Genomic DNA, 25,287 nt, shown 5'->3' with positions numbered 1-25,287 from the left:
TCTCAGACACTGATGATGTCACCCAAAGTCTTTTACCTTTGACTCCAGCAGAGCAGAGTGAGAGTGAGTGGAGACGATGCAGCCTCCTTTACAAACGACGGGAAGCTTTACATCTTATATAACATCCACACTTTATCCTCCGTTAAACGACCCAAGTGACGCTTTCTGAAATATAACAAGCTATAAAATCCTCTCACTTGCCTCACCCGTCACCCCCCCGCCTCCTCTCGGGTTATGCATTATTTGTATCTATTCCCCAAACTTGAGCTGTTTGAATGCCCGCAGCCTTTCAGCAGTGGTGATTGGTGCAGAATGATAACAGGTGCCTCGCCGCCTAATCCAGTTGTAAGGCTCCAGGCAGCAGTGCTCACGGTGTCTCCTATATGGAAGCAGCCACACGGTGCTGCAATGAAACCACTCACATTCTCCCATGATGCTCATAAGGAGGCTGTACCTGTGTGTGTGTTAATGCTGCCACACATTCACAGCTGCCCGAGAATGCTAGTCTTTAAAGGTGTGTATGTGTGTGTTTGGGGGAGGGTGGGGGGCAATCTGTACTCTATGCAGAGAATGTGAGCTGGTCTGCTGTTACTGTCCTGAAAAGATCATTCCCATGCTACAGAAAGATCTCCTTTTGCTTAAAACCCATTTGAACTGTTGGAGCGTCTAATCCAACTCTTCATCCCCCACCCACTTATTTGTCTGTGACCTAATTTGAAATCATGTTTATCTGTTCCTTGTGACATACAGTCCCACTTGAGAGATAGAGCGGCTCAGAAAAGCAGAACACTGGCGATAGCTGACGCATCTCTTTCTGTCCTGCCTAGATTCATTTCATATCTTAAACTTGTTGTTGTTGTTCCTGCCCCCCCCCCCCCCCCCCCCCCTCTGCTCTGCTAGTCCACCTGAGGGAGCTCCGGGGTAACAAGATGAGAGGGGATAAGGATTGTGAGTCCACTTACATGCATCTTAATACCCAGGAAATGGCTTAGTTGTCCCTGTTCCACTATTCTGAAGCTGTGCCAAAAGCAACCATTTGGCAGCCAAATGAGCTCTGACAGTGGGAGTCCAAACACAAATTTCAAATAGAGATCATTTATATAATATTGAATAAAGTCCTAATCTTAGTAAATGATAGTTCCCGTTGCATCACAAGAGGCAGCGTATCCTTTTCTGGGGATGGTGTGGTAGAATGTGCCAATGTTCTCTTATTAATTCCAGGGTTGTTGTCTGGTTAATAGAAACACGATGCTGCCCAGGGACATGAACACACTCCCTAAATAACACAAGTCATCCACTCACAGAAACTCATTCCAGACTGTTGGGGAATAAACAAAATATTTCTGGGATTCGCAAAGCTTTTGAGCAGAATCTGCCTCCTGAGTTTGGCTGGACTGTTCACTTACACAACACAATTACTGCTCCCAGAAGAAAGAATGTTCACTTCATAAACACCAATCAGACAGATATCTCAAATTAGACATAAATGAAAATGAAACACCTCTCCAATTTCTTTTTTGAACATCGTATAATAAACTACTATGACTTACAGGACTTATGTTAGTGTGGAGCGTTACAAACACAGGTGATGCATATTCACACACTGGGTCTAACTCCACCTGGGCTGCTCAATTAAAGTCCTAACATGCCCTCTTCAACCAGATCAAATCCCTCTAGCAGCACATTCACTTGCCTTCCATCTATTAATTCACAAATGTTACCCACAGGGCTCTGACTTACGCAACACAGTTTTATTATTTATTTCTCTCTCTCTTTTGCTCTTTGCTTGTCTCTGTGTTCTTGTGGATCAGGTGAGGAAGAGGAGCAGATAGAGCAGCGTGGAGATGTCAAAATATGCGGAGGAGGAGGAGGAGTGGCTGAAGTGTTTCTGTTGTGATCTGGGCTTCTGGGACGCGTGTTTCACTACCAAAACTAACTGCAGCCATGGGGAGCGGTGTGACACAGGCCGAGTGTGTGCGCGCGTGTGTGGAACTGCAAGTGGCGTCTCAACAGTTCAGGGCGAGGATCGTAACTAGACTGGGAAATCCCTGGTACATACTCCATCGCTTTGTCTACCCCGTGGATCTTCTGGACGTTAAGATGTTTGGTTGTGTGAAGGCAGAGGAGTGTGAGGCGATGCCCCCCTGTGGAGTTCTGTGTGTATGTGATGACCAAGCATCGCTGCCACACGCCGCTCTGCGACTCAGCCCGTCCCCTCTCCCCATCCGCACGCTGCTCTGTCCCTCTGTGGCTCTCCTGACTCTGTGGCACCTCAGCCAAGCTTCCACAGCCTCACATTCACCAACCGGAAATACATGCAAGACTTTGTGAGGAGATGCTGAAATGACTCAAACTAAATAGTGAAAGTAGAATCACCACTCTAACAGATATAAAGGATCACACTGAACAACAGAGAAACTGGTTTTGGCTGCAACTTGTTTCTGTAACATTCAAGGTCTTCCATGCAGGAAATGTTTCAGTGTTTCTATGTTCATCTATTAAAGGAAATGAGTTTTATCAACCTCAGTAAAACTATCTTTCTTCCCAAAGCACATGACACCATGGGGAGGGGAACACACACATACTGACCCAGGCAGTGTGAGAGGACCCAGTGTGTCTTAGTTCAGTTGTGGTTCAGCAGCTCCCCAGCAGAGGGCAGGAGCTCTTTCTTCATGAAGCGCTGCAGATCCAAATCTTTGTCCTCAAGGTCCAGGCCCAGGAACTTCTGCACCACAGACCTGCACCTGTTAAGCACACACACATGCGCACACACACACACACACACACACACACACACCCCTGTCTGCTTTAAACACAGACACTTTTCTCTGCTTTGTCCTGTGTTTGCATTTGCAGTTTAACAAACCTGTTCGCCTGTTCGTCCGATGACAGCTTATCAATGCGTTTAATGGGCCGTCCTGTTCTGTACAGTTCACACACCTGAACAAACACACATCCACAAACAACCCTCAAGACCCTGCCTTCATGTGAGAATGTGTGTGTGTGTGTGTGTGTGTGTGTGTGCGTGTGTTTATGCACCTCCACTCCTCTCTGGACAAGGCTAGCTGGCAGGCCTGCCAATGTGGCAATGTTGGCAGCATAGCTGGACTGGCAAATTCCCTCTTTCAGTTGGTACAGAAACACCAACTCATCTCCATCCACAGCTGTCTCTAGAGTCTGAGACACACACACACGCACACACGCACGCACGCACGCACGCACGCACGCACGCACACGCACACACACACACGAAGATTGATTGGATTCATGACTTGATCCTCAACACAAATGCTTGAGGTTGAATCTTGAGGTGAAATCATTCTTCCAGCTCAGATTGAGAGTTTGTCTGTACCAGGAGAGCCAGCAGGTCGGAGGAGGGTAACAGGCCCAGCTGAAGCAGGCTGTGGAAGTTAGTAGCCAACAGGACATGAGGGAGATCTGCTGGAGCTTTCCTCAGCCAGTGAGAGATGGATGCAGCCAGCAAGGACAGTCCATCCACCTGGAGGTAAACATCGTGCCGTAGGTAACTAATGAGCATTTAGTTAGTGTTTTCTGTCTGATCCAAGCAGCCATTCCAGCTTTCTTATCTCTTGTTTTGGATAAGCTCATGACATAAACCCTTGATAGCCTGCTATCATGGATAAAGCTCTTAGTGGAACATGAAAACACAGTCTGTTGTCTTTGTGTTGTCCCTGATAATTCAACTGATCTCACCCGAAATGATACTCCTTGTCAAATACCCTCAAAGTTAAAGGCTAAACATCATATCCCTATCTGTGTTTGTTTTCATTTAAAGTTTCTTTAGACAGACAAACAGACAGGAGGACAGACTTGTATTTAATTCACAAATCGGTTGGAACTCACAGTGTTTGTTCCTTTTCCAAACTCATCGATGAGAACTAATGAGTTGCCGGTACTTCTGTTGAGGGCCTGGGCCATCTGGAGAAAAGAGAAACAATCAGTTAGAATTTTGTTGTGTGTGTCCATGTCTGTGTGTCCTTGTGTGTGTGTGTGTGTGTGTGTGTCTCTGTGTGTGTGTGTGTGTGTGTGTGTGCATAAGTGCGCAAGTGATGGTTGTGGGCAGTAGGTGCTTTGCAAAAATGTGGAGAGTGGGAGTGAAAAGACCGACGTGTTTTGAATTCATACATTTCCAAACCTACACACTGTGACACGTTGACTCACATACACACACGCGCTTGCGACCGTGCTTGCCCGCATGTGTCACCGTGTCAGGTACCTGGTTGAGGTCTATCATGAAGGTGCTTAGACCCACAGACACAGACTCTCTGCTGTGCATGCGTGTGAAGAATCCATCCACCAGGCCGATTTCTGCCTCCTTTGCAGGCACGTCGGAGCCAATCAGAGCCATGAACACAATCAGACCCACCTGCCAAATTCAATCACACAATGGGTTACAGTCAACAAACAAGTGCTGTGGTGTGAATCTGACAAATTGTGAGGGAATAAGAGTTACATCACTGAATTTCACCAACAGCCTGGAGGTGTGAACTCACTGATGGAATTTTCATTAAGAAACTTTGTTATCTGTGGCTCTGAATGTGTTTTGTGAAGCTCCTACACGGTAAAAACAACCCAACTTATTAATCCATCCAGTCCAGTCCTTATATATGAAGCATTTATTTGTTAGTGTGTGACCTGTTTGAGGTAGATGCTCTTGCCAGATGAGTTGGGGCCGGTGATGACCTTGACTCGGCCCTGTGACTCGCTGCTCTGGAAGGAGTTGGCCACAAACATGGGGGAGCACATTTCTAAGAGTGGGTGTCTATAAAGGACAAAAGGTACACAGTCATTATACATTAACCAGGCCAGTATTGATAATGGCTCAGTTCCATTTAGCACCGTGGCTGTGAGCCCGCGTTCACAATACCAGGGTGTTGCCAACAACACATCAGAATGGAACGCAGCCAGCGGGGCCGTAATTAATGTACCTGCTTTCAGAGTGCAGTAAAGTGCCACATTAAACAGACTTTGAACCTAATTTAAGCAGTATCTCTTCTGTCTCTGTGCTGACCTGCCCTGTGTGATTGTTATCTTCCTGTGGTTGGCTATTTTAGGGGAGCTGTAGCCGTATTCTTGAGAGGCACTGCTCAGAGCCATTAGGCAGTCCAGTTCAGCACTGAGCTCCAGAACCTGACCAAGAAAGATGTTAATCACACTGGATGTGGACAGAAATGGTTCCATATTTATTCCATTACTCTAGAAAGAAAATAAACACAACCCTAAAGCTGCAGTAAACAGAATCTAGTCATTCAGTTCTTTACATTTTCTTTTACATTAAATTTGTTGCAGTCTAATAATATCAAAGCTTTAAACTCTAACTGTACTCAGTTTATCCTCCATAATTTCCAATTACACAGTTGCCCACACAGCAGCAAACACTGAAAGCTAATCACTTCACAATCCACCTACATACATAACACTACAGCATTACCTTCACACCCACAATCATGTTATCAGGGTGGGAGTCATACGGGAGCACACACCTCAAGGTGCACAAACACACGGAAACAAACTGACCTTGTAGAGGGAGGTGCTTCTCTCAAGGACTGCATTCTGAAGCTGTGTCATAACTGCAGTCTCCATGTCTGACAGAAAGGGGAAAGTACTGTACCTCGGGATAACATCTTGACAAGTTGACAGTGGAGGTTGTGTTAAATATAAAATGTGCAGCTATGAGATAAATGCTTCCTGTAAAGACCTCTTATGTCACAGTGCAGATCCCCAAAGAAGTCGTCTAGCTCCCTGGTTCTCTGGCTGCGATAATGCAAACGCTCCTCTGATAGAAACTAGAACACACGGGAATACACATGTGGAAAAACATACAAGCACATGACCAGTTTTCTAATTGGCACACCGAGTTAACACACAAACCATAAAATCCAGTCCGAATATCACAAAATCCTCTTTCTCTACCATGCTAGGGAGCCGAGGGACAGAGAGCAGGAACCCTATCTGAGGATGAGTCAGAAAAGGAGTTAAACATTCCCATAGTCTTCAGTAAAACATTGTGTCCCAGAGAAACATTTACACCCCAAATGAGTATGGGAAGCGTGTAGCAGCTTTCAGTGGGTCAGTCACACCAGAGGAATGTAGATGACACAGCAGGAGGGGATGCGAGCGTCCAGATGTTCCAGCTCTCTTCTGGCAACATTTGTCAGAAAGTCAGACAATCCCATCATTCTCCTCTTCTCTAATGGAGGGAGGAGACACAGTAAAACCTTCAGCCAGCGTATAAACACACAAACTCATAACTTAAACTGGCATGTAAGAGCTTTGTGAACAGCATTTATGATCCACTTAGAACGCAATTCAAACAGACTGCTCCACTCATCACTCTGTCTTTGTATCCTGCAGTGGAAAACTCACTTTCATCAATTGCAGGGTCCACATTGGCGTTGATGGTAATTTGGTTCTCAGTCACACTGCTTTCAAAGTCCACCTATCAATCCCAAGACAGACTTGGAGTCCAACTTATTCAAGCTCAACATAATATGTTTGAAAACTACTGTATGTCCTACTGAGTGTGGTAGCAACACCCAGGAGTTCACATTTGCATATATACAGTATGCATGTGGGAATGATGTATGAGAATATGAATATTGCATGAGTGTATGGGGGGGGGGGACTCACAACTCTGCTGATGAGGGAGGTGATATAGTGGAGATCATCAGAGAACCCTTCACTGATGTCATGAAAGAGCTGAATGGACTGAGGCAGGTGACGCACGGTGTCCCTGATACACACTGCACTGTACACCGTCTGAAACACACACACACACACACACACGCACACACGCACAACACAACTCAGGTGTGCATGGTAATACTAAAATTCACCCAAAATGTCCTTCTGTCTTAGAATATGCCTTAATTAAGAATAAATGGAGAGACAGTGTAAACAGCTGAATGCATCCCTCAAACTGAAAAGAAAGGTAAAAAAAAAACTAAACACATAAACCTCAGAGGATTCAAAATAATTTCCACATAATTAGTTTATACATTTATTAAATATGAAAGCAAAAACAAAAAAGTTAAATTATGTGAAATAGAACTGTGGCTCCAACCTTGTAAAGACTCTGCCAATCAGCCACTTTAGTGTGGGAGAGAGACATTCTGCGCAGAAGAGTCTACACACACACACACACATGCGCGCACACAACAAAGGTCAGGTGGTGATTCAGATTCAGTGGCTAAGTTGTAAATGAAGGAGGCTGCTGGTTAATGGTGTTACCGGGATGTTTCTAATGTTGCGTAGCGAGGACTGCAGGTTGCTCAGGCAGTTAGAGTTCTGAGGTAACGTGAAGAAACGTATGACTTCCTGTCTTCTGTGTAACACAGCAAGGTCCCGTGTTGGCCGAAGAAACCACTGGCTAGAACAGCAGAGAGGGAATCACTTACACTTATGTTACAGCCAAAATGATGACAAATACTACTGAACTGCACAGCGTCCAATTCATCTATTGCCTGGATCTCTGCTAACATGATAAAGTTTGGATGTGTACAAAATGAATAATGCAGAGATTTAAATGAAAAATACTGAAACCAGATGATGCAAGTGTTAGAATGACCGGGCACGTTTATATTGTTGCCATAGCTACAGGCAGTGGTATGAAATCCTTACTAGATAGTAAAGCAATGGTTGAATCACTAAACAGCATTGCTGTTGTTTCATAGTCAAAAATGACTAAGAGCTTTTTTCATTCATTTGTAGCTTTGGTAGTTTTTGTTTCATTCAGTTTTGATGTATTGCTGTTTGTTTTGAACCGCAGCAGTTTCATCAGTTGGGCTAATGATACAATAGATCACTCTGATGAAAAGATGACATCTAGTTTGGATCTAGATAATGTTCTGGAGGTCATCAATGTGTTTTTATATATATTTATCCAGGCACAGCAGGGTCCTTGGTAGGGCAAGACACATGCAGGAAACGCTGTGTTCTCTTTTGTTAGAGGCATAGCTATTATTGTTTGTCTATATGTGACTGAATATGTTGCTTACCGAAGTAGTCTGGAGCCAAACTTGCACCTACAACGGTTTAGTATCCCTAAAACAAACATAAAGGTCAATATTGTTGTGTAATACACACAATAACATGAGCCAGGGAGGTGATGTCATGAAACACTACCATCAGAGTCACATACCATAAAGACTGAGTCCCTCCTTTTCACCTGAATGCAGCTTATACACAGATGGATGCAGTTCTGACTTGAATATTTGAAGTACACTGGGACAAATACAGGCACACAAACTGAAATGAGCTCCACCGTGAACAAGGAACAACTAATGAGTGATCAGCAAAGTGTTTACCTGTATGTGTCTTGGTCAATGTACACCACACCTTTACTATGATCGGATGAAGCACAGATTATAGTTCAGTTATGTTATTTTTCATTCAGGCAAACTACATAACACAAGAACAAGTTTAGTTATTTGGAAGGTTTTTTTTAACAATGAACACAGCAGCATAAACCACAAAAACATTGGACATTAGACAAAGCACAAACAGTGAATACTGACACAAACAAAAAGAGGCAATCAACATTAATGCAGAAATGTGCAATGAATAGATGAATAGCATTTCAAGATCGACATAATGTAAACTTGGTTAGCTGTGTGTGTGCTCATAAATACATGTTTGTGTGTCTTACAGTGTGTAGGCGTGGAACTGCAGGATAGGAACTCCAACACTGTGGTCTTCCAGCTCCACTCCCACTCTCCTCCTGTCCAGACATTTCAGAAGAGCACCAAGTGCGCGCAGCTACACACACACAAACAAATGAACACACTTCTAACACAATAAAATGACAGACAGCTGGGGTACACGCTCCTGTAGTGTGATGATTGACTGATGGATGAGATGGCAGTTGGCTCACCATCAGAGTAGAGTCAAAGGAGATACAGGAAGAGAGGTAGGATAATCTCTCTCTCTCTGAGATGGAGGAGGGGAGGAACGGCAGATTGGCAGCAAGCAGCCTCTGCTTACTGACCTCCAGACCTGCAACATGAAAGCATTTCTGCTTCAGTACACACATGCAGAATGAGACGTACTGATTCATATTTGTTTGTCTTTCCTGTCAAATAAACAAACTGGGTGCGGGTGATTGGAATTGTTATTATAATGAGTGATTGATTACCAAAGTCAACATACGGATAAATCACCACCTCAGGTTTGTAATCTGGGTTTGAACCTGCAAAAACAATAGAAAACAAATTGAATAAAGACATTATGACATACACAACTTCATCTTTACTGGTTTCATATGATAGAAATGATTACAATTTGAACTTCCTCAAACGGTGGATATTATCAAGCATCCTTTGTCTCATCCCATCCCGTGACCCTGTAACTAACCCTCTGAACCATGTTAGATTAAAAATAGACACCTTTCAGTCCTTCACTCATCATTCCTTCACAACCGGAACTCACCCAGACGCTGCAAAAAGAGGGTCGTGCTGTGCTCCTGCTTCGCACTTGTAATAATTACATGGGGACCGACCTCCTGGAGGACTAGATAAGAGCAAAGTCATCGCAGAAAAGGCAAATACAAGCAGTTTTAGACAAGTTATAGATAAGATGACCATATCTATAAAAGAAATCAACAGGGGAAACAGGCCAAGAACGGATTATTGAGGAAAATTGCACGTCCTACCTCTGGCCAGGAGGTGGAGCTCGTGGTTATCAGGAGTGTCTGCCATGTAGTGCAGTTTGGAGTCTTTACTGTCATAGAAACAGAGACCCACCTGTCCTTGCTGCACCAAAACGCTCAATAAAACCTACAAATTCATGGACAAATTTTACAATATCACATATTTGCTCCTCAGTGCTGCCTGTCTCCTTCCTGTGATGGAACTGTCTCTATTTGAGGTATTTATGATGATCGCATTTAAGCCATTGTATTTCTCAAATGTTAATTCAAAACAAATACAAAAATATATATCACATAAAATCAAAATTTCATGGATGATGCCGCATAGAAACTCAAGATGTGAGATCTCCAGCTGACATTTTTTGTGTGAGGAACTTTTCTGAGTCACAGTTTGGACATTTTTAAATAATTCCATCAAATAACCTGGTAAAATTTGGCTTGTGATAGAAACCAGGTGGCTGATTCTGAGACTCACCTCAGCTGATTCTTCTTCCTCTTCTCCATTTAAGCCCGTGGGACCAAAAACAATCCCACCTTCTCTCGGACTTCCCACTGCAGCCATGAAGGTTTAATTCTACACAGAACCATACAAATGAAACTCAAACCAGCTTTATTAACACGCACCAGGTATTGAACAGAACGCCCAGGGTTAGCTGTTACATACCAACAAACTAGATTAAAACAAACGAACTGCTTATTAGCCAGGTAAACCACAGCTATGTTTGCAGTCAATTGTTTACTTGAATTGATGAGGTAAAGCGGTGGGGCCTCAGTATCTTTTATTAAGTTAAATCATGACAGAAAGCAAGTGTGGTTTAGTTTCTTGTAGCATCTAGCTTCTTGTTTCTAGACCGCTTTTCACGCGCACCTCCTTTGCGCTTAAAAATGGCTCCGTTCCATTTAGCACCGTGGCTGTGAGCCCGCGTTCACAACACCAGGGTGCTGGCAACGACACAACTGAATGGAACGCAGCCAGCGGGGCCGTAATTAATGTACCTGTTTACTCGCCAAACCCCCACACATTATTTACCTCAATGAAAACTATGACTTAGCAAAGATTTACAGCTATGATAATGTATTTTTTGGACAGACTCACCCACTCAACCTTTACAACTCCCTGGAATAGTATTCTGTCCTTCTGTCCATTTAGTTTGCTAGTTTTTTATTTATTGGCAACCTCTTCATAACAATAAACTCCTCTTTAATGCCACCATCTTGAAATAGGTTTGAATCTGTTGTTTTTCAAAAACAAACAAACAAACAGTGAAATAGAAACCTTAACAGCAGTAATGACAGAGTCAACATTAAATATAAACTATGTATTTTACACACAAACATAGAAATGATCCCCCAAAATCCCAAAATGTCTATGTTTTGAAACCCAGCACATTTTACAGTGTTCAAATTTATGGCTGATGGAAGTCATTTTATAGACTCCTGGGTGCAATTTGGCGATACAACATCCTTAAGTTAATAATAAATAGGTTCAATAATAATATAGATATCTTGTCCATTAAATAACAAATAAGAACATATTCTTTCATATACAATGTCAGTCGATGGCACAGGGTGCAGTGATTCTCACAGACTTTCCTATTGTACACGTCACAGGCTAGAAAGCAGGTAGTGCTGGAGAGGAGGGGGCAGAGGCAGTTTGTTTGTTTCATTCTGCCTTTGCTGCCCTAAGATTTGTTGGATAGACAGTCCACACAAAGCCATCAGAGCAGGTGGGTCACCTGAGAGGGAGGGAGAGAGAGAAAGATACATTAAAATTTATTTGCAGTGAAGATGTGTTTAATGACACTCAAGCTACTGTCGTCCTATTGTCTCTTTGCAGGTCTGTGTATTGGTGGAATAGCTCAGTAGCAAGCCAAGTGATGGTATCAGTATCAGTGTCAGTGCCAGTAGTACATGATCTACCCTGACATTACTTCATATCAGATCAAAATCAAAATGTTGAATATTACTCATCACTAGTGAAAGCTTGACACTTACGAGTGGCACCATTCAAGTAGCGCAGGCGTATGCTGGCTCCGCCCCTAACACTGCTCACGGCTGGAAACAGCTCCACCCCCAGAGGCAGGTCCTTAAACGCTACGCCAAGGAAGCATCCATCAACGACGTATCCCAGAGTCCCTGCATCAGCATCCAGAACCAGCAGAACACGTTCCGGGATGGGGAGAGGTGTCTCCTCCGTCTCTTTTTGACTCTGGGGTTGTGGTGAAATGTGAGGCTGAACAAACTTTGAGGCCCCAGAGCGACATCTCCGGCTTTTACCCGGGTACAGACCCAGACTTTGTCCACCATGCCAAAGCTGATTGGTTTTGAGCTCCCAGCCCCAGGACTTTGAGTCTCCCCCCACCAGCACATTGTATCCAGAGGCCTGCAGAGGACAGTCCTGCGTGGAAATGCCCATGACAGCGTGACTTCCTCTATGTGTGGGGTTCCACAGCACCTCCCAGATGTGCAGTCCACTCTTAACGCCCATCTCAGCCCTCACCCCGTCGGTGATCAGAGCGACAGGTGAACGTGTTGCTTCCTCTCTGCAGGCAGAGAGCAGGAAGTGAGGCGAGCGGTGGACAGAGCTCCAGTGGGAGCGACAGTCTCCGGGAGCAACTGGAGAGGAGTTTAATGTGACGGCGAGGCGAGACGAGGTTGGGTTGGCCAGTAATGGAAACACTGGTGAAGAGGTGGGAGGGCTATCTGTTGCTGCACTGTACAGCCACACTGACAGGGTGATACCCATTGGTACAAACAGTCCAAACAGACAGCACTCAGGGTAACTCTGACTTTGACTCACTGTGGAGAGAGGACATAACATAACATTCAGTACTAGATGACCTCACAGCTGGAAATTCACAGGCAGTAAGATAACATGACATCTGATGTGACCTGACATTACTTATATTATTAGAACAAGACAAATGTACTGACGTGGGAAATGAGAAGTTCATGACACTGAAACTGACAGATGTAGATGTGAAATATATTATCATCATTTATCAAGTTCTTCAGTTTCATGTTTACAGAAACAGTGGTTAGAGCAGAGTGGAATAAAAAGAGAAGAGCTAAGTAGAGTTAAGTACAGTAAAGTGCCATAAGTGAAAGGATAAGCTTGATTAGTGGAGCAGAGCAGAGTGAGATAGAGTTACAGGAGAGTGAGGCGCATTATGAGAATAGAGCAGAGCATATTTAGTTAGAGTAGTTGGGTACAGGGAAGTGAAGTACAGTACAGAGTGACTCTTACCGGCTGCTTCGCTGGCTGCTTCCCTCACAGTGTGCAGGCTGCTTGCTGACACCCTGTGTGTGTGAGAGAGAGTCTTTATATGAGCGTCTTATCAAGCGGCCCCTGCGTATTATCGCTGCTCGGTAACGTAACCGGTTCACTGATGATGACGGGACGACCTCCGCGGCGGGAACAGCACAGTCCATCACTGCACACTGACGACATCCGGAGCTGCAGTGACAAGGACGAGAGACGCTGACGTGCCTGTGAATCGATCAACATCGAAACAGCGAATAATCGATGATTGTCTTATCCAACCGCAACCAACCTTTATCGTTTCCCCGTTTTAGTTCATTTTCTTAACCCATTTCCATTGACCTTCTTTTTATCGCGTTCTGTAATGGATGTAAACATAAACGGCGAAACACACGAAGAGTATAAAACTCGGCCACTTTATTAATAAGAAGAAAAACAGAAAATAGAAGCCAAAACGGCTCATGATTCCCGAGTGCGCCTGCGCCGAAGAGCAGCAGAGACCGTGGCATTTTTTTATAGCCCTCAGTTCCGTATGACAGGCAAATGAGACCTTCTGCACCGTTAAATGAAAGGAAGCTGCAGGATTCACAGTGTTATTAATGACGGGTAATAATCACCCACCTAACATGTACCAAACTAGACTAAACTTGGCGTTTGAAGCTTAAACCTAAATATAACCTCTCTAATCTTATCTCTCTAACCAGACTGCACGACCTGATGCAGTCATGCAAGGAGACACTGGAAATTAAATTGATAAAAATGAGCCTTGGGGAAGACAGCTTGTCATAACATCCAATTTATTATGACACTGGGGTTGTCAACCCTTGAAGCATCTGTAACACCAAGGACACCCAGCTAAAAATACATTTTTGGTCTGTTTTTGCTTTGTTTGTTTGTCAAGTGTAACAGCATTCATATTCATAACACCATGTTCCTTGTGGGTGTCTTGCCTGTCCAGTCATATTTGGGTCTGTAGCCCTACTATACTTGCATCTCAGCATTTGGTAAAAGTTGTCAAAGCATGTCATGTGTGAATAATGCTGCGGAGAAAAAACACAGTGTTCTGGAATGTTACTGGTAATTTAATTTTTATTCATCAACAGTGATCATGTCATATGTATCAAATTATTTGTCAAATGTACAGTTATGCATAATGGATACATTTTGTATGTACATATTTCAAGGTCTCAGGACAGCAGACATGTTGCCTCATTGCTCGTTACAGTGTGGTGCTCTCCTGAGTAACATGAATGGAATCCGAAACTTCAGGTTTCTGTTTTTAAAATTTAAAGCATAAACAGGTTGTTTGACCAGATAAATGACTTCAACTTAAAGTTCCCATGAATGATGCAGAGTTAAACCAGTTTTAGGAGATGTAACTGTAAACACCTACCTTATTCTGTGATGTGTGTTGGAACCAAACTCCTCCCTGGGAAAAACAAAGCAACAAAACATTGATGAGGCTCCAGCAGTGTTAGATTAACAGTAGTTCTGATATTCAACATACATAATATCTTGCATAGTGTCCATTTTTATACAGTGCTGAGGTGTCAGGGGTAAAATTCTTGATCATTTGTACACATGTTGCTTAATACCAGCTCCCAATGCTCAGCAATTGAAATAATTGAATTGCAGCCATTGTCAACGTGAATGTTGTGTTTAGACTCTCACCAGAGACTCTCTTGCAACTCCTCATATAGTAAATCAGTCCAGCAATTGAAAAGATCAGCCCCAGCACAAACCCAGCTGTCCCCACAGCCATTTTATTCCTGACTTCCTCATTTGTAGGTTCTAAAAACAACAAAAACAAACACCATAATGTTTCCATTCATCAATATTTCGAAATTGCACGCTAGAGTCTCGGAAGGCTTCCTCTAATTCATCCTCTCAGACAAAATAGAAATATTCTAGATATTCAGTTATATTAAGCATTATTCTCAACACACTGGAAAATACAAAAGGATCTTAACCAAGAACATGCATACATTTCATCAGTCCACATGCACACAACCCTACCCCAGTGATACAGTTTGGGCTCTGTGAGGCTGGCATGTTCCACCATACAGGAGATTTTCTCTCCAGGTTTGGGAGTGTACTCCAGGTGGGAGTGGATCTGGTAAAACCAATTCCCATTAGGCAGTTCCTCAGTGGAGGTCACATCAGATGTCACTTCTTTTCCATTCTTCAGCCATGTCACTCGAATTTGTTTGGGATAAAAGTTGTACACACTGCAGATGAGGATGCCTGGATGCCTGCTGCTGCTTGCTTCAGCTGATCTCAGCCGGACATAGGGCTCGGCTAGAAAATACCCAAAACAAAAACATAATCAGGAATTACAAGTACGAGCTGAAGTCGTAAAAATTAATGATGTGATTGAAGAGATTTATTCCCGTGATCATGAAAATTACCTGGCGTCAAAAGATAATTATGCAGTAATGGTATACTGTCTATGCAAATGTTTGTATTCTTTTGCATTTGTTCCAGCAAAGATGGATTTTTGTTGAGCTGCGCTACAATATCCACTGCTTTTGGTGTGGCAGCAGTCCACTTCCTCAGAGTACTGTTGTATTGTCCCAGAAAGAGCTTGTTGAAGAAATACTGCTCCAAGTACACAGCATCGCTGCCATCCCTGGATGTGAACTGACAGCGAATCATACCGTGACCAAAGTGACCACCTGTAAAATAAAGCAGCACATGGTGTAGTGTAGTGTATGTGAACAGAAGCTTGATCAAGCAAGTGGATATTCGACTCTACTTACTGTGTCTGTGTACTACTTTGAACAGTAACATAAGTAAACTAAGCTAAGCCCTCAAATGTATATTTTAAAGTTACTCACCCACTCTGGAACATAATAGACACAGCAAAAGGATAGAAAATAAGCTGAGGGACGACATTTTATTGTGAATCTGAAACGCAGCCAATACAAGTGAAGTGAACACACACTGAAACAAACAAGGAAGTAAATGAGCTGAATGAAGAACAAGGTTGTTCCAAAAGAGGCGTGTCATTCCTGACAGTCATTGTTCATTCTTGTACTTGTACTTGTAACCTGTGCCCTTATTCCTTCCATATAATTTGATATATATCCCGCTATGTATATACTCACCCTATTATTCTACTGAACTAAACTTTGTCAACTTTAATATTGTCTAATGAACTTTTACTCTTTCCAAGCTCTGCAGATTTACGACCATGACGAGTCAATCAGTTTGAGGTCAGTGATCCCACCCAGTTTTATTCACTGTTATTGACACATGACACTTAAGTCTTTGTCATCGCATAAGACTATTTTGCAGCAGTTTCAGTCATAATTCTAGGAGTAATGGTGCTGTTCTGTATCAGAGAGACCAGTTCATGTTTATATTGAAAGCTTTATTAACTGTTGCTCTAGTGTTAAAATGTGTGAATTTATAATGGAAACAGAAAAAGCTGAATTGTAAATCATATTGGCTCACGCTCTCTTTTCAGTACTGGTTAAATGTGTTTTTGTGTTCATATTGGCCAGAGACACAACAAAAAGTAATGCTTAAGCTTTTGTAGTAGAAATCAATCTTTTTTTAATTCAAATGAATAAAACAATGGCGAATAAGGGGAAAACAAGTCATCACGGAAGTAAAATGAGCTTTATGCACACATCTGTACAGGTGTGAGGACCTGTGGAGCTTGTGTGATCTATTCAGTTATTGTTTCTTGTCTTTATTTATTTGTAGTGTGCATAATTTGTTAAGAATGTATTCAATCTAGGACACTGAAATTCATACAAGCAGCTCCAGCCTCTGTTCCATATATAAAGTGGATCTCTGAGTAACTAAGAGTTTGCAACATGGTGTCCTTTGACAATTAGAAATGTCCCTATAGCAACGCCCAAAAAGCCCACAGTCAGGCCGAAACCACAGAACACATCAGGTCCCACACTGCGAGGAATCAAGTCTGACTCTGTGGAGGAGAGGGAGACACTGAATGTATCTTTACGTATGCAAGGGTCTGTAAAATGCCATGAATATTTTTTTCATACTTGAGTAAAACATTTCATAAAGCAGTTACCCCAAAGTCTTGTTTGCGGCTTTTCTAGAGCTGCATGCTCAATAGTGCAACCGTAGATGTCCCCATCTGCTGGGGTGAATGTAAGGGTTGAGAACATGTGGAGGGTTCCATCAGTACTAGGATAGTACCGACTGACAGAAACCCCATGTGAAACCTCACGGCCATTTTTGGTCCAGATGAATTTGATAGATGGTGGGTACAAATGAGTCACATAGCAGATCAGCATGTTTTCAACTCCCAGCTGAATTTCTTCTGCAGCGTAGATGACACTTTCTGGGATATCTTGCAGGGTCAAATGATAATGCCAAAAGACACAATCAAAACAGTTCATTCAGTCAATCATGTCAATTATGTCACCATTGTGTTGGCTAATACAATATACAGTACTCTACCTTTTTCTTCTGGTGGATTTTTCTCTTCCTTCTCTATGTATGTCGTTCTTGCAATGCATGCAAATCTATTTTTCCTTGCACTATGCAAAGTTCTCACAGGGTCAATCAATGAACTTGGATCTACATGAAGAAATGCAGGCATGGTGTAGACAAGCTCATTTCTTTTGAAATCAGCATAGAAAATCTCTTCACCATCAAACTGAAAGCTTTCCTCACTTACACCATTCAAAAAGCATCCCACAAGCCCGATAGCTTCATGAGGGACTGAAAAACAATACAGAGGGAAGAATAGGTAATTATAATAAATAACTAACTTTTTACTTACATTTCAAAAATGTGTCTTCCACCAACCTTTATATTTTCAAACTAATCAAGGCATTTGTAATGTCTATCAGCAGGAAACGAAACAATGTAGGAATTCATCACAAGTTAGATTAGTTTGATGGGAATGAGATTAATGAAGTATGATAATTCATATTGGACTTAATAGAATGTATATGCTGCTATAGTTGTATGTTACTTTTGACATTGAGTCATGAAAGATTACAAATATCTTGTTTCTTTTTCTTCCTCCAACAGTTCTGAAAGCAGGAATATATGATGCAAGGTTTTCATCTGGCAGTAAAACTTAACAGTGAGCACATTTCAGTGCTCCTACTCGTACTTGTTTACTAAATAATGAAGACCGAATACAAGCCTTTAACATGGATTTTTACATAATGAAATACAGAATAACAATATTTACTTTTACACCACAGACTTTAATTCTAATACTAATTAGATCAAAAGGAGTCACACTTAAAGCCCATGCTTACGTTCTGAAAAGGCACACATGGTGTTGAGCAGCAGAATGGTGACAATTGATCGCTCCATGTCTGACGTTCAGGATCACAATCATTGACACACCGAAGAAATTGTAAAAACAGAAACACAGTGTGAGTCTCTTTATTACTGCTGCCAGGAAGGAAGCAAACACAGAGTCACATGACCAAAAAATGTGGAAATTCTAGTTATTCTTTGTTTGATTCTGGCTCTTAGGTATATTTTCACAAAACTTTTCACTTAGCTTCTTTTCAAAAACACAAAACTGATCATACTTAGCTTCTTGTCAAAAACACTGTAAGAAATGTATTGAACTGAAACTTCGACCAACACATCACAGTTTCTATGTTGTATCTGCGGACAGGAATGCACCAGTCTGACTGGTTTTGCAGGACTGATGCTCTCTGCTGAAATGAAATGGACACTTAATCTTTGTCTTTATATTGGCAAGAAACACAACAACAAATTATGTTAAAGCTTTTGTAGTAACAATGTCATCTTTTTAAAAAATTCAAATGAAGGAAAAACATGGCAAACAAGGAGAAAACATCACTGAAACAAAATGAGCTTTATGCACACATCTGTACAGGTGTGTACAGAGCTTTGAAAATGCTTATGTGATCTATTGAGTTATTGTTTCTTGTCTTTATATATTTGTAGTGTGCATATACATTCCTTGTATACAGAATAATCCACAGAATGCCTTTTATTTCTGTTTTAGAGAGTTTGCATCATTTGTTAAGAATGTATTCAATCTAAGACACTGAAATTCATACAAGCAGCTCCAGCCTCTGTTCCATATATAAAGTGGATCTCTGAGTAACTAAGAGTTTGTAGCATGGTGTCCTTTGACAATTAGAAATGTCCCAATAGCAACGCCCAAAAAGCCCACAGTCAGGCCGAATCCACAGAACACATCAGGTCCCACACTGCGAGGAATCAAGTCTGACTCTGTGGAGGAGAGGGAGTCGCTGAATGTATCTTTACATATGCAAGGGTCTATGAAATGCCATGAATATTTTTTTCATACTTGAGTAAAACATTTCATAAAGCAGTTACCCCAAAGTCTTGTTTGCGGCTTTTCTAGAGCTGAATGCTCAATAGTGCAACCGTAGATGTCCCCATCTGCTGGGGTGAATGTAAGGGTTGAGAACATGTGGAGGGTTCCATCAGTACTAGGATAGTACCGACTGACAGAAACCCCATGTGACACCTCACGGCCATTTTTGGTCCAGATGAATTTGATAGATGGTGGGTACAAATGAGTCACATGGCAGATCAGCATGTTTTCAACTTCCAGCTGAATTTCTTCTGCAGCGTAGATGACACTTTCTGGGATATCTTGCAGGGTCAAATGATAATGCCAAAAGACACAATCAAAACAGTTCATTCAGTCAATCATGTCACTTATGTCACCATTGTGTTGGCTAATACAATATACAGTACTTTACCTTTTTCTTCTGGTGGATTTTTCTCTTCCTTCTCTATGTATATCGTTCTTGCAATGCATGCAAATCTATGTTTCCTTGCATTACGCAAAGTTCTCACAGGGTCAATCAATGAACTTGGATCTACATGAAGAAATGCAAGCATGGTGTAGACAAGCTCATTTCTTTTGAAATCAGCATAGAAAATCTCTTCACCATCAAACTGAAAGCTGTCCTCACTTACACCATTCAAAAAGCATCCCATAAGCCAGGTAGCTTCATGAGGAACTGAAAAACAATACAGAGAGAAGAATAGGTAATTATAATAAATAACTAACTTTTTACTTACATTTCAAAAATGTGTCTTCCACCAACCTTTATATTTTCAAATTAATCAAGGCATTTGTAATGTCTATCAGCAGGAAACGAAACAATGTAGGAATTCATCACGAGTTAGATTAGTTTGATGGGAATGAGATTAATGAAGTATGATAATTCATATTGGACTTAATAGAATGTATATGCTGCTATAGTTGTATGTTACTTTTGACATTGAGTCATGAAAGATTACAAATATTTTGTTTCTTTTTCTTCCTCCAACAGTTCTGAAAGCAGGAATATATGATGCAAGGTTTTCATCTGGCAGTAAAACTAAACAGTGAGCACATTTCAGTGCTCCTACTCGTACTTGTTTACTAAATAATGAAGACCGAATACAAGCCTTTAACATGGATTTTTACATAATGAAATACAGAATAACAATATTTACTTTTACACCACAGACTTTAATTCTAATACTAATTAGATCAAAAGGAGTCACACTTAAAGCCCATGCTTACATTCTGAAAAGGCACACACGGTGTTGAGCAGCAGAATGGTGACAATTGATCGCTCCATGTCTTACGTTCAGGATCACAATCATTGACACACCGAAGAAATTGTAAAAACAGAAACACAGTGTGAGTCTCTTTATTACTGCTGCCAGGAAGGAAGCAAACACAGAGTCACATGACCAAAAAATGTGGAAATTCTAGTTATTCTTTGTTTGATTCTGGCTCTTAGGTGTATTTTCACAAAAATGTTCATTTAGCTTCTTGTCAAAAACACTGTAAGAAATGTATTGAACTGAAACTTCGACCAACACATCACAGTTTCTATGTTGTATCTGCGGACAGGAATGCACCAGTCTGACTGGTTTTGCAGGACTGATGCTCTCTGCTGAAATGAAATGGACACTTAATCTTTGTCTTTATATTGGCAAGAAACACAACAACAAATTATGTTAAAGCTTTTGTAGTAACAATGTCATCTTTTTAAAAAATTCAAATGAAGGAAAAACATGGCAAACAAGGAGAAAACATCACTGAAACAAAATGAGCTTTATGCACACATCTGTACAGGTGTGAGGACCTGTGGAGCTTTGAAAATGCTTATGTGATCTATTCAGTTATTGTTTCTTGTCTCTATATATTTGTAGTGTGCATATACATTCCTTGTATACAGAATAATCCACAGAATGCCTTTTATTTCTGTTTTAGAGAGTTTGCATCATTTGGTAAGAATGTATTCAATCTAAGACACTGAAATTCATACAAGCAGCTCCAGCCTCTGTTCCATATATAATGTGGATCTCTAAGTAACTAAGAGTTTGCAGCATGGTGTCCTTTGACAATTAGAAATGTCCCAATAGCAACGCCCAAAAAGCCCACAGTCAGGCCGAATCCACAGAACACATCAGGTCCCACACTGCGAGGAATCAAGTCTGACTCTGTGGAGGAGAGGGAGTCGCTGAATGTATCTTTACATATGCAAGGGTCTGTAAAATGCCATGAATATTTTTTTCATACTTGAGTAAAACATTTCATAAAGCAGTTACCCCAAAGTCTTGTTTGCGGCTTTTCTAGAGCTGAATGCTCAATAGTGCAACCGTAGATGTCCCCATCTGCTGGGGTGAATGTAAGGGTTGAGAACATGTGGAGGGTTCCATCAGTACTAGGATAGTACCGACTGACAGAAACCCCATGTGAAACCTCACGGCCATTTTTGGTCCAGATGAATTTGATAGATGGTGGGTACAAATGAGTCACATAGCAGATCAGCATGTTTTCAACTCCCAGCTGAATTGCTTCTGCAGCGTAGATGACACTTTCTGGGATATCTTGCAGGGTCAAATGATAATGCCAAAAGACACAATCGAAACAGTTCATTCAGTCAATCATGTCACTTATGTCACCATTGTGTTGGCTAATACAATATACAGTACTTTTTCTTCTGGTGGATTTTTCTCTTCCTTCTCTATGTATGTCAATATTGCAATGCATGCAAATCTATGTTTCTTTGCATTACGCAAAATTCTCACAGGGTCAATCAATGAACTTGGATCTACATGAAGAAATGCAGGCATGGTGTAGACAAGCTCATTTCTTTCAAAATCAGAATAGAGAATCTCTTCACCATCAAACTGAAAGCTTTCCTCACTTACACCATTCAAAAAGCATCCCACAAGCCCGGTAGCTTCATGAGGAACTGAAAAACAATACAGAGGGAAGTATAGGTAATTATAATAAATAATTAACTTTGACTTACATTTCAAAAATGTGTCTTCCACCAACCTTTATATTTTCAAACTAATCAAGGCATTTGTAATGTCTATCAGCAGGAAAAGAAACAATGTAGAAATTCATCACGAGTAAGATTAGTTTGATGGGAATGAGATTAATGAAGTATGATAATTCATATTGGACTTAATAGAATGTATATGTTGCTATAGTTGTATGTTACTTTTGACATTGAGTCATGAAAGATTACAAATATCTTGTTTCTTTTTCTTCCTCCAACAGTTCTGAAAGCAGGAATATATAATGCAAGGTTTTCATCTGGCAGTAAAACTAAACAGTGAGCACATTTCAGTGCTCCTACTCGTACTTGTTTACTAAATAATGAAGACCGAATACAAGCCTTTAACATGGATTTTTACATAATGAAATACAGAATAACAATATTTACTTTTACATCACAGACTTTAATTCTAATACTAATTAGATCAAAAGGAGTCACACTTAAAGCCCATGCTTACATTCTGAAAAGGCACACATGGTGTTGAGCAGCAGAATGGTGACAATTGATCGCTCCATGTCTGACGTTCAGGATCACAATCATTGACACACCGAAGAAATTGTAAAAACAGAAACACAGTGTGAGTCTCTTTATTACTGCTGCCAGGAAGGAAGCAAACACAGAGTCACATGACCAAAAAATGTGGAAATTCTAGTTATTCTTTGTTTGATTCTGGCTCTTAGGTGTATTTTCACAAAACTTTTCACTTAGCTTCTTTTCAAAAACACAAAACTGATCATACTTAGCTTCTTGTCAAAAACACTGTAAGAAATGTATTGAACTGAAACTTCGACCAACACATCACAGTTTCTATGTTGTATCTGCGGACAGGAATGCACCAGTCTGACTGGTTTTGCAGGACTGATGCTCTCTGCTGAAATGAAATGGACACTTAATCTTTGTCTTTATATTGGCAAGAAACACAACAACAAATTATGTTAAAGCTTTTGTAGTAACAATGTCATCTTTTTAAAAAATTCAAATGAAGGAAAAACATGGCAAACAAGGAGAAAACATCACTGAAACAAAATGAGCTTTATGCACACATCTGTACAGGTGTGAGGACCTGTGGAGCTTTGAAAATGCTTATGTGATCTATTCAGTTATTGTTTCTTGTCTTTATATATTTGTAGTGTGCATATACATTCCTTGTATACAGAATAATCCACAGAATGCCTTTTATTTCTGTTTTAGAGAGAGTTTGCATCATTTGGTAAGAATGTATTCAATCTAAGACACTGAAATTCATACAAGCAGCTCCAGCCTCTGTTCCATATATAAAGTGGATCTCTGAGTAACTAAGAGTTTGTAGCATGGTGTCCTTTGACAATTAGAAATGTCCCAATAGCAACGCCCAAAAAGCCCACAGTCAGGCCGAATCCACAGAACACATCAGGTCCCACACTGCGAGGAATCAAGTCTGACTCTGTGGAGGAGAGGGAGACGCTGAATGTATCTTTACATATGCAAGGGTCTATGAAATGCCATGAATATTTTTTTCATACTTGAGTAAAACATTTCATAAAGCAGTTACCCCAAAGTCTTGTTTGCGGCTTTTCTAGAGCTGAATGCTCAATAGTGCAACCGTAGATGTCCCCATCTGCTGGGGTGAATGTAAGGGTTGAGAACATGTGGAGGGTTCCATCAGTACTAGGATAGTACCGACTGACAGAAACCCCATGTGACACCTCACGGCCATTTTTGGTCCAGATGAATTTGATAGATGGTGGGTACAAATGAGTCACATGGCAGATCAGCATGTTTTCAACTTCCAGCTGAATTTCTTCTGCAGCGTAGATGACACTTTCTGGGATATCTTGCATTTTCAAATGATAATGCCAAAAGACACAATCAAAACAGTTCATTCAGTCAATCATGTCACTTATGTCACCATTGTGTTGGCTAATACTATATACAGTACTTTACCTTTTTCTTCTGGTGGATTTTTCTCTTCCTTCGCTAAGTATGTCAATATTGCAGTGCATGCAAATCTATGTTTCTTTGCATTACGCAAAGTTCTCACAGGGTCAATCAATGAACTTGGATCTACATGAAGAAATGCAGGCATGGTGTAGACAAGCTCATTTCTTTTAAAATCAGAATAAAAAATCTCTTCACCATCAAACTGAAAGCTGTCCTCACTTACACCATTCAAAAAGCATCCCACAAGCCCGATAGCTTCATGAGGGACTGAAAAACAATACAGAGAGAAGAATATGTTTACTTACATTTCAAAAATGTGTCTTCCACCAACCTTTATATTTTCAAACTAATCAAGGCATTTGAAATGTCTATCAGCAGGAAAAGAAACAATGTAGAAATTCATCACAAGTTAGATTAGTTTGATGGGAATGAGATTAATGAAGTATGATAATTCATATTGGACTTAATAGAATGTATATGTTGCTATAGTTGTATGTTACTTTTGACATTGAGTCATGAAAGATTGAAATTAGCTTGTTTCTTTTTCTTCCTCCAACAGTTCTGAAAGCAGGAATATATGATGCAAGGTTTTCATCTGGCAGTAAAACTTAACAGTGAGCACATTTCAGTGCTCCTACTTGTACTTGTTTACTAAATAATGAAGACCGAATACAAGCCTTTAACATGGATATTTACATAATGAAATACAGAATAACAATATTTACTTTTACACCACAGACTTTAATTCTAATACTAATTATCAAAAGGAGTCACACTTAAAGCCCATGCTTACGTTCTGAAAAGGCACACACGGTGTTGAGCAGCAGAATGGTGACAATTGATCGCTCCATGTCTGACGTTCAGGATCACAATCATTGACACGCCGAAGAAATTGTGAAAGCAGGAAACAGTGTGAGTCTCTTTATTACTGCTGCCAGGAAGGAAGCAAACACAGAGTCACATGACCAAAACGTGCGGAAATACTTGATTCTGGCTCCGTGGTGTATTTTCACAAAACTGTTCATACTTAGCTTCTTTCAAAAACACTTTAAAAAATGTATTGAACTGAAACTTCGACCAACACATCACAGTTTCTATGTTGTATCTGCGGACAGGAATGCACCAGTCTGACT

The 25,287-nt window shown here is 41.0% G+C and overlaps 6 protein-coding genes across 9 annotated transcripts; all 6 read right to left on the bottom strand.

The window, feature by feature from the left end:
- Positions 1 to 2,282: 2,282 nt before the first annotated feature.
- Positions 2,283 to 10,514, bottom strand: msh5 (mutS homolog 5). Of its 3 annotated transcripts, XM_076153667.1 has the most exons (25): positions 10,143 to 10,514; positions 9,671 to 9,794; positions 9,448 to 9,528; positions 9,155 to 9,208; positions 8,894 to 9,015; positions 8,669 to 8,778; positions 8,328 to 8,363; positions 8,162 to 8,244; positions 8,019 to 8,064; positions 7,252 to 7,390; positions 7,085 to 7,147; positions 6,652 to 6,780; positions 6,388 to 6,460; positions 6,102 to 6,211; positions 5,893 to 5,973; positions 5,720 to 5,807; positions 5,539 to 5,606; positions 5,033 to 5,151; positions 4,657 to 4,783; positions 4,238 to 4,387; positions 3,865 to 3,939; positions 3,353 to 3,499; positions 3,040 to 3,177; positions 2,867 to 2,940; positions 2,283 to 2,744 (listed from the first exon to the last, which is right to left on the bottom strand). In XM_076153667.1, exons 1-25 carry the CDS (start codon positions 10,227 to 10,229, stop codon positions 2,624 to 2,626), a joined length of 2,445 nt encoding a protein of 814 aa, XP_076009782.1. In that variant the 5' UTR covers positions 10,230 to 10,514; the 3' UTR covers positions 2,283 to 2,623. The 3 variants fall into 3 exon arrangements, with proteins under 3 accessions (XP_076009782.1, XP_076009780.1, XP_076009781.1); XM_076153665.1 differs by lacking the exons at positions 2,283 to 2,744; positions 2,867 to 2,940; positions 3,040 to 3,177 and having other exon boundaries at positions 3,199 to 3,499; positions 10,143 to 10,241; positions 10,332 to 10,514; XM_076153666.1 differs by lacking the exons at positions 2,283 to 2,744; positions 2,867 to 2,940; positions 3,040 to 3,177; positions 7,085 to 7,147 and having other exon boundaries at positions 3,199 to 3,499.
- Positions 10,515 to 11,002: 488 nt separating this feature from the next.
- LOC143003294 (SPRY domain-containing SOCS box protein 2) lies at positions 11,003 to 13,910 on the bottom strand. Its single transcript, XM_076153885.1, has 4 exons — positions 13,222 to 13,910; positions 12,915 to 13,124; positions 11,663 to 12,466; positions 11,003 to 11,403 (listed from the first exon to the last, which is right to left on the bottom strand). Exons 3-4 carry the CDS (start codon positions 12,411 to 12,413, stop codon positions 11,273 to 11,275), a joined length of 882 nt encoding a protein of 293 aa, XP_076010000.1. The 5' UTR covers positions 12,414 to 12,466; positions 12,915 to 13,124; positions 13,222 to 13,910; the 3' UTR covers positions 11,003 to 11,272.
- A 90-nt stretch (positions 13,911 to 14,000) lies between these two features.
- On the bottom strand, positions 14,001 to 18,290 carry LOC143003295 (H-2 class II histocompatibility antigen, E-S beta chain-like). 2 transcript variants are annotated; one of them, XM_076153886.1, is made up of 6 exons: positions 15,767 to 15,901; positions 15,338 to 15,604; positions 14,946 to 15,227; positions 14,601 to 14,720; positions 14,323 to 14,358; positions 14,001 to 14,202 (listed from the first exon to the last, which is right to left on the bottom strand). In XM_076153886.1, the coding sequence occupies exons 1-5, from the start codon at positions 15,822 to 15,824 to the stop codon at positions 14,324 to 14,326; spliced, it is 762 nt and encodes a 253-aa protein (XP_076010001.1). In that variant the 5' UTR covers positions 15,825 to 15,901; the 3' UTR covers positions 14,001 to 14,202; position 14,323. The 2 variants fall into 2 exon arrangements, 1 of the variants encoding a protein (XP_076010001.1); XR_012963849.1 differs by lacking the exons at positions 14,001 to 14,202; positions 14,323 to 14,358; positions 14,601 to 14,720; positions 14,946 to 15,227 and adding exons at positions 16,975 to 17,256; positions 17,367 to 17,630; positions 18,182 to 18,290 and having other exon boundaries at positions 15,440 to 15,604; positions 15,767 to 16,866.
- A 164-nt stretch (positions 18,291 to 18,454) lies between these two features.
- On the bottom strand, positions 18,455 to 20,701 carry LOC143003297 (H-2 class II histocompatibility antigen, A-U alpha chain-like). The gene is made up of 4 exons (XM_076153888.1): positions 20,455 to 20,701; positions 19,640 to 19,903; positions 19,248 to 19,529; positions 18,455 to 19,139 (listed from the first exon to the last, which is right to left on the bottom strand). Exons 1-4 carry the CDS (start codon positions 20,510 to 20,512, stop codon positions 19,012 to 19,014), a joined length of 732 nt encoding a protein of 243 aa, XP_076010003.1. The 5' UTR covers positions 20,513 to 20,701; the 3' UTR covers positions 18,455 to 19,011.
- A 219-nt stretch (positions 20,702 to 20,920) lies between these two features.
- LOC143003298 (H-2 class II histocompatibility antigen, A-U alpha chain-like) lies at positions 20,921 to 22,822 on the bottom strand. Its single transcript, XM_076153889.1, has 4 exons — positions 22,692 to 22,822; positions 21,881 to 22,141; positions 21,492 to 21,776; positions 20,921 to 21,383 (listed from the first exon to the last, which is right to left on the bottom strand). Exons 1-4 carry the CDS (start codon positions 22,747 to 22,749, stop codon positions 21,256 to 21,258), a joined length of 732 nt encoding a protein of 243 aa, XP_076010004.1. The 5' UTR covers positions 22,750 to 22,822; the 3' UTR covers positions 20,921 to 21,255.
- A 134-nt stretch (positions 22,823 to 22,956) lies between these two features.
- LOC143003296 (H-2 class II histocompatibility antigen, A-U alpha chain-like) lies at positions 22,957 to 25,102 on the bottom strand. The gene is made up of 4 exons (XM_076153887.1): positions 24,948 to 25,102; positions 24,158 to 24,421; positions 23,766 to 24,047; positions 22,957 to 23,657 (listed from the first exon to the last, which is right to left on the bottom strand). The coding sequence occupies exons 1-4, from the start codon at positions 25,003 to 25,005 to the stop codon at positions 23,530 to 23,532; spliced, it is 732 nt and encodes a 243-aa protein (XP_076010002.1). The 5' UTR covers positions 25,006 to 25,102; the 3' UTR covers positions 22,957 to 23,529.
- Positions 25,103 to 25,287: the final 185 nt, after the last annotated feature.

The sequence above is a fragment of the Genypterus blacodes genome, unplaced genomic scaffold (assembly GCF_046128005.1).
Source record: "Genypterus blacodes isolate CSIRO-AG114 ecotype Tasmania unplaced genomic scaffold, CSIRO-AGI_Gbla_v1 ptg000059l_1, whole genome shotgun sequence".
NCBI classification, from domain to species: Eukaryota; Metazoa; Chordata; class Actinopteri; order Ophidiiformes; family Ophidiidae; genus Genypterus; species Genypterus blacodes.
The sequence above is the reverse complement of the archived record's forward strand: the minus strand, read 5'-3'. Positions and strand labels throughout refer to the sequence as shown.

Excerpts from the sequence above, each read along its gene's own strand:
- LOC143003294 (XM_076153885.1), bottom strand. The coding sequence starts at position 12,413 with ATGGGTATCACCCTGTCAGTGTGGCTGTACAGTGCAGCAACAGATAGC. Across the intron at positions 11,404-11,662 it reads CTACTTGAATGGTGCCACTC|GTGACCCACCTGCTCTGATG; the intron begins GTAAGTGTCAAG and ends CCTCCCTCTCAG.
- LOC143003295 (XM_076153886.1), bottom strand. The coding sequence starts at position 15,824 with ATGTCGTCCCTCAGCTTATTTTCTATCCTTTTGCTGTGTCTATTATGT. Across the intron at positions 14,721-14,945 it reads GCCCAAACTGTATCACTGGG|AACCTACAAATGAGGAAGTC; the intron begins GTAGGGTTGTGT and ends TGTTGTTTTTAG. Across the intron at positions 14,359-14,600 it reads GAGTTGCAAGAGAGTCTCTG|GGAGGAGTTTGGTTCCAACA; the intron begins GTGAGAGTCTAA and ends TGTTTTTCCCAG.
- LOC143003297 (XM_076153888.1), bottom strand. The coding sequence starts at position 20,512 with ATGGAGCGATCAATTGTCACCATTCTGCTGCTCAACACCGTGTGTGCC. Across the intron at positions 19,904-20,454 it reads CGTGTGTGCCTTTTCAGAAT|TTCCTCATGAAGCTACCTGG; the intron begins GTAAGCATGGGC and ends ATTGTTTTTCAG. Across the intron at positions 19,140-19,247 it reads GCCGCAAACAAGACTTTGGG|AGTCAGACTTGATTCCTCGC; the intron begins GTAACTGCTTTA and ends TCTCCTCCACAG.
- msh5 (XM_076153667.1), bottom strand. The coding sequence starts at position 10,229 with ATGGCTGCAGTGGGAAGTCCGAGAGAAGGTGGGATTGTTTTTGGTCCC. Across the intron at positions 8,245-8,327 it reads ATTGACCAAGACACATACAG|TGTACTTCAAATATTCAAGT; the intron begins GTAAACACTTTG and ends TATTTGTCCCAG. Across the intron at positions 7,148-7,251 it reads GCAACATTAGAAACATCCCG|ACTCTTCTGCGCAGAATGTC; the intron begins GTAACACCATTA and ends GTGTGTGTGTAG.
- LOC143003298 (XM_076153889.1), bottom strand. The coding sequence starts at position 22,749 with ATGGAGCGATCAATTGTCACCATTCTGCTGCTCAACACCATGTGTGCC. Across the intron at positions 22,142-22,691 it reads CATGTGTGCCTTTTCAGAAT|TTCCTCATGAAGCTACCGGG; the intron begins GTAAGCATGGGC and ends ATTGTTTTTCAG. Across the intron at positions 21,384-21,491 it reads GCCGCAAACAAGACTTTGGG|AGTCAGACTTGATTCCTCGC; the intron begins GTAACTGCTTTA and ends TCTCCTCCACAG.
- LOC143003296 (XM_076153887.1), bottom strand. The coding sequence starts at position 25,005 with ATGGAGCGATCAATTGTCACCATTCTGCTGCTCAACACCGTGTGTGCC. Across the intron at positions 24,422-24,947 it reads CGTGTGTGCCTTTTCAGAAC|TCCCTCATGAAGCTATCGGG; the intron begins GTAAGCATGGGC and ends ATTGTTTTTCAG. Across the intron at positions 24,048-24,157 it reads AAATCCACCAGAAGAAAAAG|ATATCCCAGAAAGTGTCATC; the intron begins GTAAAGTACTGT and ends TGAAAATGCAAG.